The sequence below is a fragment of the Pseudopipra pipra genome, chromosome 1, assembly GCF_036250125.1.
Source record: "Pseudopipra pipra isolate bDixPip1 chromosome 1, bDixPip1.hap1, whole genome shotgun sequence".
Taxonomy (NCBI): Eukaryota; Metazoa; Chordata; class Aves; order Passeriformes; family Pipridae; genus Pseudopipra; species Pseudopipra pipra.
Genome location: NC_087549.1, coordinates 135,260,123 through 135,279,971, shown reverse-complemented (window position 1 = coordinate 135,279,971; position 19,849 = coordinate 135,260,123). Strand labels below are relative to the sequence as shown.

Genomic DNA, 19,849 nt, shown 5'->3' with positions numbered 1-19,849 from the left:
CTGAAGTCAAGCAATAGAGAATCAAATATTTTAGGGACAGGCAATGTGGCTTTCACAGCTAAAATATTTTTTGCAATAGTTTCTGGCTTATACTGCTATAGAAAAGGAGATTTTTCTAAAGCTAAAGCAAGAAAAGCTAAAATCGTTATCTCATGGCATATCTATGTGAGAATAAAATTTACAGCAGTATTTGAGATATGTATATTTTCTCTTTGGAAGTACAAAATCAAACAAAGTCATATATACCTGGAGCCCAGTTTAAGTATTGGAAAGGGCTGCTTCCAATCCACTCCCATCCACTCCTCAAGTCCAGTCTGTTGAGTCCAATCCACAGTGCAGAATCTGTACCTTCAGTTAATTCTAAGTAACAAAACGAAGATACATTAATTTATAAAACACTTTCATATTATTAATAGTCACTAATAATGTCTCTCGGAAGACTTGCAGTTATTAAATATCTAACTACAAATATTTGCAGATACTGAAGTACTTGATAAATTGAAAAATGCCAAAGCTTCGAGTACTGTAAAAAATAAACAAACAGAATCCCCTTCTCTTATTCTCTCACTAATGTAAAATGAGACCAGATGATATGCACAGAGAATATCCAAAATGAAATTATTTCTGTAGAATAGGCTAAATGCTACACATTTATTTACGTACAACATTTATTTAAGTAGAAATATTGGTACTGTGTAAATATAAAAAATAATAATAAATGTCTTAGAAGTTAAATTCATCCTTAAAAATAACAATAGATAGTTTCTTCTATACTATTCCTTCAGCAATACATGAATAGGTAAAGCTGCAATTTAGGATCTATGAATAACAGATATTATTTTTCTTTGCCAAGTCAGTTAAAAAAACAACAGTTAAACTGCATTTTATACAAAAAAAATATTTCTTTTGTCATAAGGATATATCTTTTTTATTTTCAATTTTTTTAAAACTTTCTTTTTGACAAAAAGTGAAATTTTAATTTAATTTTTAGATTCCTTTCCCCCATCAAAAAAAATTTTAGTGAAGTTTTAATATAAGATAACATTTTTAAACAAGAAGTCAAACTGTTACACTTGAGGGATGCTGGAATACTTTGAATTCTTCATACCCTTAGCAGCAATTTTGATGTGAACTTGCAAATTCTAAAAGATTTTGGTTTTTTGCCCAGACATATTTAGGTCCAAAGACAACGGCCAAAATCATACTAAATAATGCTTCGCTGTTATGATGGACTGAACAGATCCTGAATCTAACTCAGGGCTTTCTTTACTGCCTTACCCTTAAGGTATGTTTGTTCATGAATGTCTGTGATACTCAGTAGTTCTGCATTTTGCTGCTGACAGCTCCTCCTGGCTTGGTGCCATGTGAGAGCCGAGTCAGAGTTTATTTGGTAGTGGACATTTGTTAACGAGTCTGTAGTCCAGGTGCTGTCTTTATCTGTGGAGAAAATAATTACATTGGGTGTTGTAGTAACTTGGCAACAGAAAAATGAGTTGCAGGTTCTCATTCTGCGTGGCATTCTCCTTAAGCGTGACCTGGTCAGTTCTTCCAAGAGCACTGAAAACGTTACGAGCAGATGGGGAAGGACAAAATTAAGACCAGTAAACTGACAGGTAAAGCTGGCCTATACTACGTCCTGTTCCATGAAGATACATAATTCAGGAATTACCACAAGGGAAGTGATTGCATAGGAAAATATATTGTAGGTAGTGCTGTGGCAGAAATCCTACATGAAAACTCTAAAAAGATGTGCAACCTCTTCTTCTCTTTCTGGACAGCAGTTCCCACTGAGTGCCATAAGAACCAGCTCTAGACCTAAATTTAGCATCAAAACAGTTCTTAGATAAATCCCATCCCCTTGTGAAGAGCTTCTGGGTATGTCTGTCACACAGCAATGGTGTCCTTGCAGCAACCTGGAAAGCATATTTGACTAGGGGTTTGTACCACACCAAAAAACCATTTTGTATCAATTGGAGTAAAGGGGCATTCTAATAATAAAAGACATAACGTATAACAGGAGTAATGGGGAGGAATACAGGGGAAATAAGAGATGTGTCAGGTGGAGACTTCATCATTGTGAATGCAAAGCTCCCTTGCCAAGAATAAGGCCATAAAGGGAGATGGAGAGGGAAGTGATCATAGAACTGGAAGAAAGTGATTGAAGTTGCAAAGAAACGCCAGGCAGATGTCAAAAAGGGTGGAAAGACTACTTCCCAGGCAATATGAATAGGGTTTAACAGCATGGATAAAAGGACACATTCCACTTCAGTAAAAAAAAATATTCACATGAAAGTCATGCAGATCAAAACATTAACTTCATCATTAATTTTTCTACAGTGCTCATTTTTGTGCCCACATCCATCAGAATGGGAGTCCCTCAGAGAAGGGTTGTACAATGGTGACAGCACACATCCCGGCTGGGACACAGTGAGGGTCTCAAAATTATTGTGTTGCTCAGCAACACCCCCACAATTAGTGGGAAGTGCATGCTGTTTTACTCTGCAATCACATTTTTTCCCACATCTTTATGCAAAATGATATTTCCTTGCATAGAGAGCTGCAGGGTGCAGCAATACATTATTATTAAAAAAAAAAATCTTTGTAAGCTGTAAGTTATTACAAAGGTAGCCATATTCTGCTAGTGCTGGTTTGCCAATACAGAGGGGAACCGTGTGGGAAGAGGTAACTTGCCTTTTGATGGGCAGAATCCATATCGCTGGTCCGTGTCATAGTCAGCAGTGGTTGCACACCAGAGCCAGCCGTCTGTCCGGCCGGCGGCCGTGCACTCCGCATACCACTGCTCCTTGTACATGAAAGGGAACACACAGGGCGCCCCAAAAGCATTTCCCAGCAGTGTAAAGGTCTCTGAGAAAACAAAATTATAACTTTAAATGAAAAACAGCAAATAAATGTGAAGAGTAAATAAAGTAAAACCTAAGCTAATGGTTGAACTGCGTCTCAAAGTTCTTTCCATTGTTCCTTTCCCATAACTATAAAAAAAATTCATTTCAACACTTTTCCAGACTTAAGCTGATGACATATGTTTTAGAGCAGTGTTATTCTGATGTAAAGTAATATTTGAGGTCCAAGATGCTTTTACAATCTTAATAAGGCTCCAGAGCTCCACTTTAAAATAATTCTACTTCAAACAATGTTAAGATTTATATTACATGTGCAAGAAAAGGAACTAATATTTATAAGTCCTGATTCATGGAAAAAAGTAAACATAGGTTACAATATCTATCTTTGGTTTTATTCCAGTGACTATTTAGGTATCTCACATACAGTGAAGCAGCTCCCACATGCAAGGTTCAGAGTTCAGATTTCAAATGTCCTGTGGGGTGGCTTTTTAAACATTCATTCTGGATGTGGGAAAGCCATACAGAACAATCAGACTTCAGCTGATTACGAAGGGTAATTGTATTGGTGCTTATAATTATTCCATGAGCATCCTCATCTGCTGAGTCACAAAACCAACACTTTCTCTACCTCCATCAGTACTTCCAGACCTTTCTCAGCTCACTCTCAGCTCATATTGTGCTTCTTTCACGAGGATGTAATTTCACATCCATGTAGCTATATAAGAAACTTATCAGTGTTTATAGACTCTGTTAATAATGTAATGACACAGTATGGTGAGCAATAGTGACTTTAGAGAATACTTATACACAGTATAAGTATGCATATACATAAATACTAATATATAATATATATTTATAGAATATATGGAGAGTACATATAATACTGTAGCCATAAAACCTATATTATATAAGTTTCTAGTATAGCTTGTACAAAATTGTACAAAATTTGTACAAAATTCCTAAATGCTGTTTATCATTCTTTTTTAAGATCTCAACAGAATGAGGTAAAGGGTTTTTTAGCTGTGAAAATATACTGACAAAGAGACATAACACCTGATAGCCAGTCAAAGTATTCAGAAGCCTTGAAACCATTCCAGATGGCATGATACTGTGTCAAAGGAGATGAGGAAGATGTAGAAAAGATGAAGAGATGGTCTTTTTGAGACCTCCACCTCAAATTCAGGACGTGTGTCAGAGACGTGGAGAGGGTGGTACTGAGGAAGGGACAGTTTTGGAAGTGGGTGTAACAGTATCATGGAATGCTTTGATTTGTTAATTAGGTAACTAAATAAAAGCAAGAGGCTTTTGTAACTCAGGCATGCACACTTTTGAAAAAATTAGATTCTCGTCCATCCAACATAGTAATAAAAAGGAATGCTGCCTTCTAAAACTCACAGATTGAGTCTTAAGGGTTTTCTTTTAGAGTTGAATTTAGGCATTAATACTTAAAATACTTGAAACACTAATGTACTATAATACACAGACTAAAGTAATGTGTGTATATAATACACACTTGGACATAAATATGACACTAAATTCAAGGTTAAGTCCTTCAGTACACTGATTTTCTAAAACTCTGGTGGTCACCGAAGGAATCAGAATAGTCAGAGAAAAAGATCTGAAACACTCTAACACTCAGAAAAGAATTATTGCAAAGCATGAAAGAATCAATTTTCTGTACCTTCATATCCCTGGGAACATAAAACATCCATGGCCCCATAGATTTTCCACTGACTCTTTGCACTCAGCCCCTTCTTTAACAAAACGTTATCATATTCTTCATTGCCAGGACTGAAAAACAAATCTTCTCCTTGGATTGCAAGGAGGCTTTCATTTCTGCATTCCCACCACTGGAGCTCACTTGTTTGATTACATGGATACAGAGTGACCATAGCCTGATCTTTCTTCAATGGCACCCCCAGGCAAAATTTCAGTTTCACACTCATAAGCTGATGATCTGTGATCCACCTGAACTTTTGTGATTCATTGTCTTGATGGCAAGTGGCAGTTCTAACTGAGCGTGCAACAGATGCCTGAAGACAGAGCTTGTTGACTTTATTATATATTAAAAATGTTTCAGTGTCTGTAAAACAAAACAATACATAGTAAATGGTTAGTATAGAATATACATATAGCAGATATGTCATATGATTCTGTTTCCCATTCACATGAACAGGAAGTCATTGCATTCGTTAGATAAAAACATGATGTTTTTCAAGAGTCCAGTGCAACATCAATTCTGCTGATTGAAAACTGATAAAGTAGACAATAGAATACGTGTGTCATGACTGTATGTCACTGTACTGTGGATCAGTGGTGGGCAGCAGCAGCAGAAGCACAGCTTGTTGGATTGATTTTTCTCAGTCATGAGAACTCCCTCAACCACGCTGCTATTACCACTAACCTGTTCCCACCTGTCCTCAGATGCATGGCTTTGTAGACCTCTGACCTATACAAACTTTCCTCACCCTGCCAGATCTCAGAGGTGCCCTAGTGGGGACACAGCCATCTTTGCTGAGCCATTTGTCTCCCCACTCCCAAATTCAGCTTTCCTTTCCTTTCCACCATACAAGACCAAGGAGCCCACAGGAATCCCTGAGAAGGCCAGAGGGCCTTGAATATAAAACCAGGAATGACATTGAGAAACCTATAACAATCTGAGAAAGTAGTAAGGACCGGGGAGTAGTGGATTGGCACTGCTTGCCAATGTGGAAAGGCTGGTGGAAGGTAGATGGTACACCTGTACCAGAAATTGGGTCCCTAGCTCTCCAGTTAGTTTCTCTGATCATGATTACAGTGTCGGCTTTAAGGTAAAGCTTCAAATGCTTGTGGGATTCATAACCAGTTTTGGTCCCTGGTACATTTTGTAATCACTAGGCATCATAGTGAACTAAAAGATATTTTATTAAAAAGCCAGCAAAAAATTGAAATCAATTTAGTTGATAATATAGAGTACACTGAAAATACTTATTCTGGTCTGCAGTGATACTGTGTGTGATTAAAAAAAATACCGTGTACTATGACACAACCTGTAACAGTTTTACTCAGAACTTAGAAGGTAAAAGAATTTAACCTTAAACATTCAATTCTGCAGAAGACATCTGTTTACACCTACAAGGGAATTTCAGCTAAAGGGATAGCAGTAGTGTTCCAACTGCAATTCCACAATAACTTTGCTAAATTTAATCCAATTTTAATTCACAAAAAATTTATTCCATCCACTTTAGCAACGACAGTGAATTCAGTGAGTCTGTTCAAAACACTGAATGAAAATAATCCTCTTTGTAAGCATTAAGTCTCTCTGGATTGCACAGCCATCATCTGTGAACGTCTAAATGTCCTACAAATAATTTCACATTTCACCACTCCTGAAGTTTTTTTGCCTGATTTTGCTAACCATTACCCAGACACCAACAGCTCAAAAATCAGAACACAGAAGTAAAGAATTAAATAAATAAATAATAAAAAAATAAAATATGCATTTAAATATATTTAATTACTTTCTTATATCTGATCTTCTGAAGTTATTGAAGTGATAGTGCCTCTATATATGAATAAAGCCATAAAGAATTGAGTCTCTGCTTCCTTCTTCTCTAGCCATTTCTTTTTTTCTATTAGATTCTTCCATTGCCTCTTGCCTGCCTGCTTTGCCTGACATTAAGAGGTTCCCCATCCCCAAACTAATAATGTACCTATAGACAATGCACCAGAACCATGATACCCAGAAATGCCAGAGGACTGGAAGCACTTTCATGGGCACCTTCACAGGAAGTAAGCAGCGGGCACTTACTTACCAGGGAGCTGCAAACCATTGTGAACAAGAGAAAGAACAAGCAAGAACCTGGCGAACATAATTGCAAATGCTGTTTTCTTTTCTTCCCTTCACCAAAATCTGGATGATGAGAGTTGTTGGCAATAAAGTCCTGCCGAGGCAAGGACAGTGTTTATCCTCCCCAGCTTTGCAGGCTGGATGGTAGAAAGCTCCGAGTGCTAAATAAGGAAACATTGTGTCACATGGCACATTTCAAAACAAGACCACACAGCACAAATTTTGCCCTCCAAGAAGAACGGCTTCTCACTGAGGGCAACCAGTGCTTCCTTAGGAAAGCAGGTGGGATGCAGAAGATTGTATCTCACTGCTTTCCTACTGTCTCTCTGTAAGAGACAGCTGGGGAGCTCATGGGATCAAATCAACAGTGAGATACTAAAGACAGAAATTATGCTCTAGCTTTTAAATCTTACACCTTAACTACACAGAGAAAAAAATACCATCAGGAAAACATATCAATCTCATATTTTCATGTGTGAGATGAGACAGGATTGAATTTTAGAGGATTTAAGTGAAATTCACTCTGCAGGACATTATAGAAATTTATGCCCTTCTACAGGAGTTTGCCATTGATACACTGACCTTCATTGCTACATAAATGCAACTAGGAGACCAGCGCCCAAAACTAATTGAAAAATGGCTCCTCGTAAAAACAATGCCTGTTTTTTCTTGTGAAGCAGGTCAGTTCTTGTGAAGCAGCATGATAGTCATAACAAGAGTCAGTCACAATTTCAGGAAATGCCACTTATTGATTCTTAACCAGGTTGCAGAGGAAGCACTCATCAGTTTGGTTTCAAGTCATGTAAGTGGAAATCTGAGAGAAACAGCACTCCTCTCCTGACCACTATAGACTGTTTCTATAACTATGTAAAGGCCTAACTTTATCACAGTAGATTTTTACCATGGAAATATTTTGTTTTGTTTAGAAAAGCTTCTAAATCAAAAAACCGATCTGTCACGTGAAAATATAATTTGAACTGTAGTAACATATTTGATCAGCACCTGTAGCAAAAATGTGATATCAAGAAAATTGGGCTTCATCTCCTGTGTGTTGCCAAGATGACTGCATTTCCCAAGTACAGGATTTCTGCTCAGCAGAAAGACAATGGTCCCTGAGAAAGTCTACAGGATTAAACTAATAAGAAGAAATTGAACTGTGAAATAAGAAATTACAAGGACATGTATGGTACAGATGTTAGGGCAAAGTTAACTGAATTTTTTTTTCAAATGATGACAAAATATACTAACAATAAGGATAAAGTCAACAGCTTTTTCTGGAAAATAATTTTTTTCTAAAAACATAAGCCTTTTAATCTGCTGCCAAAGATCTTACCTAGAAAGAGCAAGTTTTCTTTGGCCTGAATTGACTTGCCTTAAACTTTGTTTCCTTATAACATGTGGCCTATTTATATAAAATGTACATAGTCATTTTGTCAGGAATTTTAAAAGCCTTGTTCTGTTCTAAAGCTCATATGACATGAGGACAAGAGGAGTCTCAGTTGGACATTTTGCAATAACAAAAAAAACAAAAAGGGAATGTCCAGTTTCTTCACTCTCTCCTGCTCCTCAAGCCACACCAGAGCCAGCTGCAGCCTGGCAGTAAAGCAAACATTTGTTCCCCTTCAGCCAGGTTTCAGATGGGTTCTAGTGCTAAAAATCTGAACAACTCCACTTTGTTCTTGATACTCCAAATACACCTGGTGCACTTATACCTTTCCTTCTATAGCCAGTACTGTGAATTACAGGATGCTGTGCTGGTTCCTGCAAAGGGAATGCTGCTCAAGGATGTTGAAATCTTTGAGGCCAGCCTCAAGAGCAAAGTAAAATGTAAAATGTTGCTATATGAAGCAAGGTCATAAATTATCCCATATATCTACTCAAAAAAGGACAAAAAAAAAACCACAGAAAAAAAGAATCCATTTAACAAGGGGGAATTAGGCATCTGGAAAAAAAATTCTTAATGGTATAATTAAATACTTAGGCAGATTATTTAGTGAGAGACTTTTAAAAAATTACAATAAGAAAGTAGTTGTTAGAAATCAGTAACTTTTATTTCCTTCACCAAGAGTAGTCTTTAAGGTTTTCCACTTTACCTTTCTATCTCTAGAAATTAAGAATTATTTTTCAGGTTTCTGTTCAATATTTAGATACACTCATGCAAAGAAGTGTAATTATGACCTTGATTTGCAATCTTCAATCTTAACTTCTAAGCTGATGCAGTTCAGGGCAAATAAGTCTTGGGCACCCCTGGGACACTGGCAAAGGGCATGACAAGGGATGGGTGACTGCTGCTAGGAAGCTGTCACAGGTGGTGCATCTCCTTCCATGGTTTCTCAGCTGCTTTACCAGCCCATGAGGCACTAATGCTGCTCTAGTTTGAGGGTGGAGGGGAACAGCCTGTAGTTCCTCAGTCCAATGGCATAGCCATAGGGACACAGGCTCAATTTAAAAGCAAGAAAATTTGGTAAAAAATAACAATCACCCTTTGCAATAAGACCGAGACAAAAGTGAAGGGTGAAGGATATGTGATTTCAGGCTGAGCTCCACTGACAGCCTGAGTCAGTTCTGCCACGGTCTGCAGTGGTCCCTCTGTGTTCTGGGCCCAATTGGGAAGAGGCACCCTCACCCTGGAGCTGGCATTGGGTCTACCACCTTCTATACAGAGCCATTTCAGCACAGATACAGCCCTTTTTTTATCTTTATGTGCTGGAGCAGCTCATAAGAAGGTTGAACTAGAGCCAGAGAGGGTGGGAGTGAGATCTAAAAAGCTCTGGTGTGAAGGACAAATCTCTAAGTCCATTGTGCAACATCAGCCTTAGACTCACAAGGGATGATTAGACTTAACCAAGCTTTTCTTGGAGAGAAGCAGCAGCTGACTGCTTGAAAATTCCTCTTATTTTCCACAATAATAGAATGGGGAGTTAAAATGAGGATAGCATGTTAAAACCATAGAGTAAACTACGTAGCCAAAATCATCACCACAGTAATAGATATCTGAGGGAGCACCAGAAGGTCTCGACCATTGTTTCCTGTGATGGAGCCACAGGTGCCACATTCAAGGGGCAGTAGACCCCTCCATCTAGGAGACTGCATCAAAGGGTGAATGTCACAGCAGGAGAGGTTGCATAGTTCTGCCAGATGACCCAAGGGCATCTGAACCTCAATATTTTGGCTGAGGTACAGCAGGCCAACATATGCACCTTGACGGCTGATTTACAGATACACTCATCAACCTTTTGTACTGACTGCCCTTTGGCTGCTTCTCATTAACTGAGCCTCAGTAATCACTGGAAATAATCAACATGCATTTTTGGACTATTGTTTGAATAATGGATTATGTAAGGAAAAAAAATTAGTTTAGCCATACTTCCTGGATGACAGTATATAGTTATAAAAATAACTGGGAAAATGCCTGTTCTTTATATTATCTGTGTGATGAGTCATTGTTTTCTTCCTTTGCTTTATCACTGTTTCCTTCCTTATTAAAAAGAATATATACCACTTTCCAGAAAGAAATGCTTCAAAATATTTCCCATGGGCGAATAATTCAAGGAGCATGTGGACAATGCTCTTAGTCATATCTTTTAGTGTTAGGATGTCCTGTGATGAACGGGGAGTTGGTCTTGATGTTCCTTATGGGTCCATTCCAACTGAAGATACTCCATGATTCTGTGCTAATTTTTTACATCTTTTAAATCCTTTTGTTTTTGTAAAATTCCCTACCATATCTAAATGTCACATTTGACTTGAATACTTAAGAGAAAAATGTTGAAGCAGAAAAGTTGGTGGAAAAAATGTGTTTAAGACATTTTCTTACCCCATTACCTGTTGGCTGCTGAGGTCCAGAACATGATTTTTAATATGGGTAACAAGGTGCATGAAAAATGCCATTTCTGAAAATTCCAGCTCCCCAGTACAATTCATGATGTGACCTAACCATCAGACTCTATGGAGGTAGGAGGTATGTAGTAACTGACGTTCCTTTACATCAACTGGCAAGGAAGACACTGGAATTCTTCCCCTCCTCACATACCTTCCAATTACAATTATATCAAACCTATTTTCTGAAAGAGGACAGAAATTTCAAAATTAACAGAACAGGAGACGGAGCAGACATTCACATGGACTGTTACCAAAGGAATCTCTTAACTTCTTTTTTTTTCCTGGTAAGTTGCAATCAGTAGTTCAAATAAAACACCAAAAGCAGTTCTGCGAATAACTCTCAGGATGGAGAGTTATTTAATCTGGATTTAATCTGAAATAGTTTCTGGATTTCTTTGTTGTAAAGGGCATCTAAATCTATCACAGCTCTTTCAGGCATAGTCTGAGTATGATAATAACACTGCAGTATAGTTTCTTTTTTTTTTTTTTTTTTTTTTTTTTTTGTGGTTTGAATTTATGACTCTGTGGGAGCAGAAGGTGATTTGCCTAAGGCTCAGTCATCAGTTCAGCTTACCCATTCCTCAGGACTGTCTAAGGCTGAAGCTATCACTTTCCCGAACATGCCCTGGGCACACTACATAGGTCACACCATTTGCGCAGAATTGCCTGATTTGGACAGAAGGGCACCTATACCTTGCCTATGCCTTTTTAGGCAGACAATCATCTGAGCTTGAAAAGAGCTAGAAGGGTGATGGTGATGGCTGGGATTTATAGCTCAGATCTCATTTGCAGGACACGTTTTGTTTGCCAAGTTAGTGCCAACAGCGCAAACCACACGTGCTGCAGGGAGCCGAGGCAAGGGCTCCATGTCTGTTGTAGCCCAGCCATCAGGCACAGGCACACAGTGACACCACCCTCCCTTGACTCTTCTGTTTCTGACTCACCTATTCCTTGCTGCATGGACACAAAAAAGAGGGGTGGAGACTGATATCACCTGAGGTCAATCAGGCACCACATTTAGGGAACTTTGAAGGGTTTAGATTCAGCTTCCTTTACCCACTTGACTGTTGCAATCAAGTGTCAGTAATCTGCAGCCACTATTAGCACCACGTAACTATCTTTTCAAAGACTTCAGCACACCAGAGCACAAAATGCTAAAGGCATCCGATGCTTCTTGTTGAACCTTGCCTTCTCAGGAAAGTGGTAAACAGCTAGCATGGATGTACCAAGATGTTTTATGGGGTTATATATCCCAAGGAAAATGTTGAGAGAGGGAGAAGCGCCTGATACACCTGAAGCATCTGAAACTCCTAATGAAAGGACTATCCAAGGCTACATTCTCTGCAGCCAATGTCATGCTTTTTTCAGTTAACAGTTATCTCTAAATATTAATCTAAGTAGGAATATCATCCATCAAAGTATACTTTTTTGGAGGCTGTTCCTATCACTGCATGTACAGAGCACTCTTAATTTAGCTGATTTTCCATATTTATGAAGCCAGTGTGCATTTAAAATGACTTTGGGCTCCTGCCCACATTTTCAGTAATCTCACTCTTTCTTGGCAGCACCATACTCTATCAAATTTAAGTCTGTTCTGGAAAGCTTCAGTGCAGAATACATCTTTCTTCTCATTTTATATGAGGCAGTGTTTTTGCACTCATGAGCTTAATTTTTCATACCAAAACATAGAGAGCGCTGTTTAAAGTCTGCTCTTCATTTCCACAACATTTTGTCAGATGCTTCATTAGGAGGCATGTAAACAATGGAAGATAAGGAAATAATTGCAAGATCATTTCCTATACTGTGAATATCTGTCCAACACTGTATAAAACAACAGTACAGATCAAAGATAAAAACCAATTGTGATGTTTTGGCTGCAGGACAACCCCATAAACTCTTATTTTCATATTTTTTCTTTTTTTTTTTATTTCAAGAAGATGAATTTGATTATTCTTAATAGTTAGCGACACGCTGAAGCACTTGGAGAAATTTGCAATTCTCAGTAAACCCTGAGGAGAGCTAGACAAGATTTGAGCATATCAGAACACCAAGGAATTATAAGCCAGGTAGACTACCTTGAATTTCTGGAAAAGTAGAAGAAAAAACAATACTATTTGTTAATCATGAGAGGATGACTAGATAGTAAGGAATCATAGTCAATCCCTAAGAAAATAGAAGTAATTAGCAGCTTATGTTGAACTGGAAGGTATACTTACAAGGGTTTTATGGAAAGATTTAGTGCTATTCTGTATGTTAACAGCTCAAATAATGGAAAAATGTACTTAAAAAATTATTTAAACTTGATGTCATTGTTTAAGCCCAGCTGGCAACTAAGAACCATTAATTAATTTAAATTAAACAGTGCTCAGGAAAAGACAATATTGCAGAAATGTCTATTCTGTAAATGAATGTAGGCATGTGTCCTTCACCCATGGCAGTGAGCGCTTCCCAAAAGGGATTTCTAGGTCCAGTTTGGCTTGTCCAGCATTCCAGGGACCATTCCCAGCAAGCATTTGAACCCAACCACTGCCAGCCTATTCTGGAGCAACCAAGAGCTTATTACTGGCTTATTAGTAGATGTTGGCCACTCTAGCCAGCTGTCCTGAGGAGCCAGTGACATTGCAAAGCACACCAACATTATTAGTACAGAAACTTTGGGGAGGTTGCCCATGGGAAGGGTGAAGTCATCATCGCTGTTGGAAACTTTGGAAGAGATGGAGTATCTTTCAGCGGCTGTTTAGTTTTAGTTTACACTGCCTTTGGGCAGGACGTTTTCCGTTCCCTGTTTCTATCATCATCATCGTGGCTAGGCTTCGCGAACGAAGATTTGGGAAGGCTCTATCCACATTTGTTACAGGCACACTGGTGGCTAGTAAGGCCAGTACGAGACAGACATATCCGATTGCAAAAGGCACAGCAGAAAGACTCCTTAGATGGTATCTTCTGCAAGACACGGTTCTTTCTGCGTTGCCTTTTCTCCTCGAGAGTGATCCTGCGTGTGTTCTCAAAGGAGACAGCAGCATTATAGATGGTGTGTCTCCAGACCTCCAGATTGGAGGCCAGAATAGACCAGTTATGGTGATCAATATGGCCAAGGTTGAGATGTTGTTTCAGGGAGTCCTTGTATCTTTTCTTCGGGGCTCCTCTCATGCAGCAGCCGGTGGCAAGTTCACCATAAAGCAAGATCTTAGGGAGGCGGTGGTCCTTCATCCTGGAGACGTGCCCTGCCCGTTACAGCTGTGTTCTCATCAACATGGCCTCAATACTTGTGACTGCTGTTTGCTCTAGAACAGATGTATTGGTCACAAAATCTGACCAGTGGATATTTAAGATTGTATGGAGGCAGCGTTGATGGAAGCATTCTAGGAGACGCAAGTGGTGGCGGTAGATGACCCATGATTCGGAACCATAAAAGAGAGTAGACAGCATCCCTCTTTCTATTACGTGTATAATTATAGGTTTCTCTTCACAGGACATAGAACATTCAAAGGTCTTTAACCATTAAATTACATCATGTCTTCTATTGCTAACTTTATCATTTGAAGAACGAAATTCCATTTGCACCTTTCTTTCAGTGGCATGCAGGACAATAGACAACACTTTTATTCGAGCAGATTTGAAATCCCTCCTAAATTCAAAATAAGATATTATTGAAGATTACATTAAATCTGAAGTGATATATTGTGTCACAATACAGCTAGTGGGACATGAAAGTGACACCTCCCAGTCAGTAGTCTCAGAAAATAGTGTGCCTGTGTACTGAAGCTTTATATACTGTTTGTTTTTATAAGACTGAAGCAAAATGCAATTGTATTAGCTAAGAACTTAACATTGCCAGCAACACAATAGATTTGCACAATGCTGTGTGTTAGCAATTATAATTCTTATCTTTGCAATTGCCTTGCTGAACTTCGCATTTTGAGTATCTCTAAGGGATGACACTTCTGTGTGCAGATCAGAATGGCTAAATAACTGCTCCATCCCCTGTGCAGCATCTTTGCAGACTCTTCCCCACACACCAGGTGAAGCACCCTCTGTGCTTTTCTCTCCTCTGTTGCCTCTGTCTCTTCACACAGATAGGAATGATGCAATGGCATCCTGGCCTGGATCAGGAACAGTGTGGCCAACAGGTCCAGGGAAGTGATTCTTCCCCTGTACTCAGCACTGGTGAGGCCACACCTTGAGTACTGTGTCCAGTTCCGGACCCCTCAGTTCAGGAAGGATATTGAGGTGCTGGAGTAAGTCCAGAGAAGAGCAACAAGGATGGTGAAGGGACTCCAGCACAAGTCCTATGAGGAGAGGCTGAGGGAGCTGGGGTTGTTTAGCCTGGAGAAAAGGAGGCTCAGGGAAGACCTCATCACTCTCTACAACTCCCTGAAAGGAGGTTGTAGCCAGGTGGGGGTTGGTCTCTTCTCCCAGGCAGCTATCAGTAAGACAAGAGGGCATGGTCTTAAGCTGTGCCAGGGGAGGTTTAGATTAGATATTAGGAAGAAATTCTTTACGGAGGGGGTAATCAGCCATTGGAATGGGCTGCCCAGGGAAGTGGTGGATTCTCCGTCCCTGAAGGTTTTTAAGATGAGACTGGATGTGGCACTTAGTGCCATGGTCTAGTAATCATGGTGGTAGTGGATCAAGGGTTGGACTTGATGATCTTGGAGGTCCCTTCCAACCCAGCTGATTCTATGATTCTATGATTCTATGAAAGTAAGAGACTGGATCCATGTGTACTCCTCCATGGCAATTTATTTTTGCAGAGACCAGCCATTAGTGGGCACTCACTGAGGCTCCCTGCACATCAGTCTCCTCATGAAGAAATTGAGGAAAATGGGCAATTTGCAAGACATGTGCAGGGATTAAAGCACTAACAAGAAGCAGAGGACTGAGAGGTAGATAGAAGTCTTGGAAGAGAATCTGATACTCAGAATATAAGTGACCTCAGGATGACAAACAGGTACCCACAGATACTCAGAATTATGAAGAGGAGGAAAATAATTACTTTTAGCTCCCGTCTTCTTATTTTCTTTTCACAATTGATTTCTTTGTTTCGTTGGTATGTTTGGTTGTTGTGGTTTTATTTATGCTTACAATATAATTAGTTTCCTGAGGATTTGGGAGACTGATTGCTTGAAAGCTCACATCTGGTTTGGACCTTGATTTAGAATACCAGCTGCAACTTTTACAACCTACTGGAAGCACTCATTTACTTGGCCTTAGGAGTTGAATATATGGGAGCATCAACCCAGCTTTCCAAGTGGGTTAATGTAGTAATCATAGCCACAGGAAGAGATCCAAGGAGAGTATCTGATATGGGACATTGTCCAAAGAAAGGTCTAGTAAAATATAATGAGCGAAGATACACATATTTTGAAATTATTTTGTTTTCTAAGTGTAACTCTCAGTTGTTAAATTAAAAAAAACAGTCTGTATTAAATAATTGTGAGAAACTGGATTTGACAATGGTGCCCAAAAGGCAACCCCCTATTCCTGGTATCCTGATGGTGAGCCCGGCACTCACTTATGTCCTGAATTGTCCAGCTGCGATGCCAGGCACAGCTTCACTGCCAAGCTGCTCTGAGCAAAATGTTAGAGAGCAGATCGGGGAATCAAGACTTGCACATCTGCAGTCTTGTTAAGGACTCCACTCAGTGGTAAATAAAAGATGCTGCAACTCTAAAGTGCAGCAGCAGCATGTCAGGGAAGCCACTTGTGGTCCACATGTCAAGGCCATCGATTTGAGCTGTTCTGGGATCACCTCACCCCTGTCTGCAACCAAAGCCTTGTGCCCAGGTTGACCTGCTTTAAAGAGCAAGAAAGGTGGTAGAGATCCTGTGAGCCATCCTCACACCTACTCTACCTCTGAACGGGCTGGGAATGTCTGTGCCTGGTCTTTTTGGCATCTCAGAGCTACAGCAGTCATTTACTCACTAATGAAGAATAGACTGGACAGACAGATTTCCCTGAACACAGTAAAAATCATGAGAATATTTTAAAGCATAGGGTAAGGAATTACTTTCTTTCACTACTATTTCTGGCCCTATTTCAGCAATCACAGAACTTTTCCTAAAGCATTACCAGTGATGCAAGACCTGGTTGCAAGACCAAGATGTTATCTACAGACCAATTGACAAAAGGGCTTGTCTCTTCTAGAGAGGGTTCCAGATTTCTTCCATTCTTGGTTTTTATCAGTATCTGTACTTATTACTTATGCTAGCATGAATGTGGCTGTTTCATTTCAGGTATTTTTATATGAAAATGTATGTGGACTGTTTTCACGAATATTTACAAGAGGTCCACTCCTGCGCTTTCTAGGCATGTACATTTCGTAATGAAGTCCAAGTACTGGGGCACAGAGGGGCAGCAGGAAATATCCATAAACTAAAATGTGGAATGAACTTCACAAAGAACATACAGTAACTGGATTGTGCAATTAAATGCAAAATTGGAGATTCTGATGCAAGGAAAGACTGATCAGAGAAAGTTTCTTTTAATGAAAGTAATAGTAAAGGATAATTCACACACAAAGCTACCACTGTTCTTAGTGGAATGGTGTGAATCTACATCTAAGTTCCCTGAAATAAACCAGAATAGTCTACTCCTGGGCTACTTAAAAAAAGTGTATTCTTCTTCAAAGATGTTTCTATTAGAAGTTATCAGTTGAAAAAAACGTGAATCAAGCTGTGTTGACATGAGAAAAAGAATTAAGCAGGATTATAGAATGTCTTTAACTCTGAGGAAAAAAAACCAAAAGTCTCTTCAAGGACACCAGATCTGTGCCCTCTGATGTACAGATCACTAAAAAATCTTTTCATATTTTCGGACTTTGTAAATTACACTACACTGCCCCAAGCTGTTTGCTCTGTGGGGCATTTAATAGGATGAACTTGTCAGAAAAGAAATTAAAATTTTGAAATGGTAAAAAAAAACACAGTGAAGAGGACTGCTGTCAGAAATTGTCTTGTTACATGAGAAGTATCAGAACATCCAAAGGGATTCAATATGAAGAAAAATTAAATAAGCCTGCTGAAGAAATACTTTACTTTTTCCAAGAAATATAAAAATAATATATTTTTTAACTGCTGACTTTCTGGAGGCTTATGTCTTGATTTCCTCAGAAATCTAGCTATAGGAAAATTTTGTAGTATTATACATTGAGTGCAGCCTGTTGACACATCTCTATGTGGACTTTTTTCCCTCTTCCATGCAAATCAGACTAAATCACCTCACTTTTATCACAAATTAAAATTGATTTATTTGAGGACTTCCTCTGGAGTTGCTAGAGGAGTGTAAAATTCAAAACCAAGGTTAATTGCATGCCAATTTCTATATACAGATGAATTCAGAACCACTACATCTGGCTCAGGAAATCCTGGAGCTGCAAATGCTGAGGCCAAGAGTGGTAAATGAAGAGCTACCACTTGATGTTTGCCAACTCTTGTGCTCTTCATTAAGTGCTTGCTTTTAGACACCCTCAGGAATAGGATTCAAGATTAAATTAAACTTCGATATGACCTAGTAGAACTGGTTTTAAGGTGTGATAAAAAACCAAATTTATTGGCTTAATTCAAGTAGACGTCCCTGTCAATTCTATTGTGTAGGCTTGATAGGGCTCTACAGGGATCCATGTTGCCACAGCTGGAGAAAACCTTTCACAGAAGACAAGTAAAGCCAAGAAAGCAAACTTTCCATCAGCCCTTTCTGCTGTTCTTCGTCACTTCAGGACACTCTACAGATACCAGTCTGTAGACCATTTCAAGACAACTTTGATAAAATTTAGAAATCTGTTCAGGATACTGGGATTTTTACAAGTGAGTTTAAAAAAGATATTGGATAGAACTGCTGGGTTTTGACAATAAATTGGACTCTATACCTGACTTTAAACTGTATAAAAATAAGCAGCATTAAAACTAATTTTAGTCTATATTGTTTTCAAAACAACAATTATCCCCTACCTTCTCTGATTACTGACTTTATACTGTCTTTAGAGGATTTTGACAGATACTAAGAACTACATAGAAATAGTATTCAGGCAGGAATTAAAAATATGAAATTTTTTGTAATAACTGACTTCTTCCATTTGCTTTAGGCATTACAATTGACCCCTAAGGTAAAATTTAAGCCAAAGCCACCTAATCAGCTTAGCTAGTCTCACAAAACCAAGGCAGAAGCCATTATTCTCAAAGGGCAGGACACAAGACTGAACTTGTTGCTGGCACTTGCCATTCCCAATAATGTTTTGAGCAGCCTGGGATAATTATCATACATTCCCTACTATTATTTGCAGTGGGCTATGACCCTCTCTCCCAAGTAGCTGGTTTGCTGGCCTCTCTTACCCCACTAGGAACTCCTCTGGCCCAGGTCTTGTGTTCCTTGTTAAATGCCTACTGAGAGGAGGCCCTAACAGCCTCTCTGATTTTCTTGGATCCAAGAGCCTATTTTGTGGTCATCTACAGCTAGAAGGTAGAGTCTATCCCTTTGTCTTTTATAATATTTTATGGGATGGGGTGCTGCTACAGGGACACAATGGCTGTGGTTGAGTAGTCCTGGAGCATGTTGTCTTCTTGCTGCTTTGGGCACAGTAGCTACCACTGCTCTATGCAGGGTAATTTTGTCCCATTTTGGATAGGGATAAGGACGGTGGAGAGAATAAACCACAGTTCTCAAGCCTTAGCACCTGACTAGACACCTCAGAAATAACATTGACAGAGGATGCTTGTGGTATCTGTGCTTTGATCTCGTATTAGTGGAAAGCTTAAGCCTGACATGAGTGCTAGGACTGATCAAACAGCCAAGAGTCATGCAGTCAGGAGAGCAGTCCTGCTTCCTGAGGTATTGCCCATGTCTCTTCCCTGCCTTTGCCACATTTTCTGCTTTAGCTCATCAGAAGTGCCTAGTCCTGTATCTGACCACAGAATTATAGAATAGTTCACTGTGAAAGGGACTTCTGGAGGTCATTTGGTTGAATGCTTTGCTCAAAGCAGGGCCTCAAAAATACATAATCTTTCAAAGGTTGCTCAGGACTTTTTCCAGATGGGTTTTGAGTATTTCCACAACCAAGACTGACATTTCCACAGAAAAATGTATCTATGTTGACACACTAAGTCTGAGAGCAGGTGGAAACCATTTACAAAATTCACTCTGACACTGAACTATCAAACATCATATGAATAACTGAGGAAAAAGACACCTTATGAATATTTGAAGTTATGAGAAAATATTAAACTTCTGGAATTTAAATGATACTGGCATTCAGTGCAATTTTGATCAAACTATAGAAGTG

The 19,849-nt window shown here is 39.1% G+C and overlaps 1 protein-coding gene across 1 annotated transcript in view; it reads right to left on the bottom strand.

Annotated features, from left to right (window-relative positions):
* The window catches only part of LOC135401976 (macrophage mannose receptor 1-like), a 33,785-nt gene extending 26,949 nt beyond the window's left edge, over positions 1–6,836 (bottom strand). Inside the window, exons 1-5 of the mRNA XM_064634602.1 lie at positions 6,656–6,836; positions 4,543–4,944; positions 2,692–2,865; positions 1,279–1,437; positions 247–360 (exon numbers count right to left, since the gene is read on the bottom strand). Coding sequence (XP_064490672.1) covers positions 247–360; positions 1,279–1,437; positions 2,692–2,865; positions 4,543–4,944; positions 6,656–6,713 — 907 coding nt within the window. The 5' untranslated portion in view covers positions 6,714–6,836. The remainder of the gene's footprint in view (positions 1–246; positions 361–1,278; positions 1,438–2,691; positions 2,866–4,542; positions 4,945–6,655) is intronic.
* Positions 6,837–19,849: the final 13,013 nt, after the last annotated feature.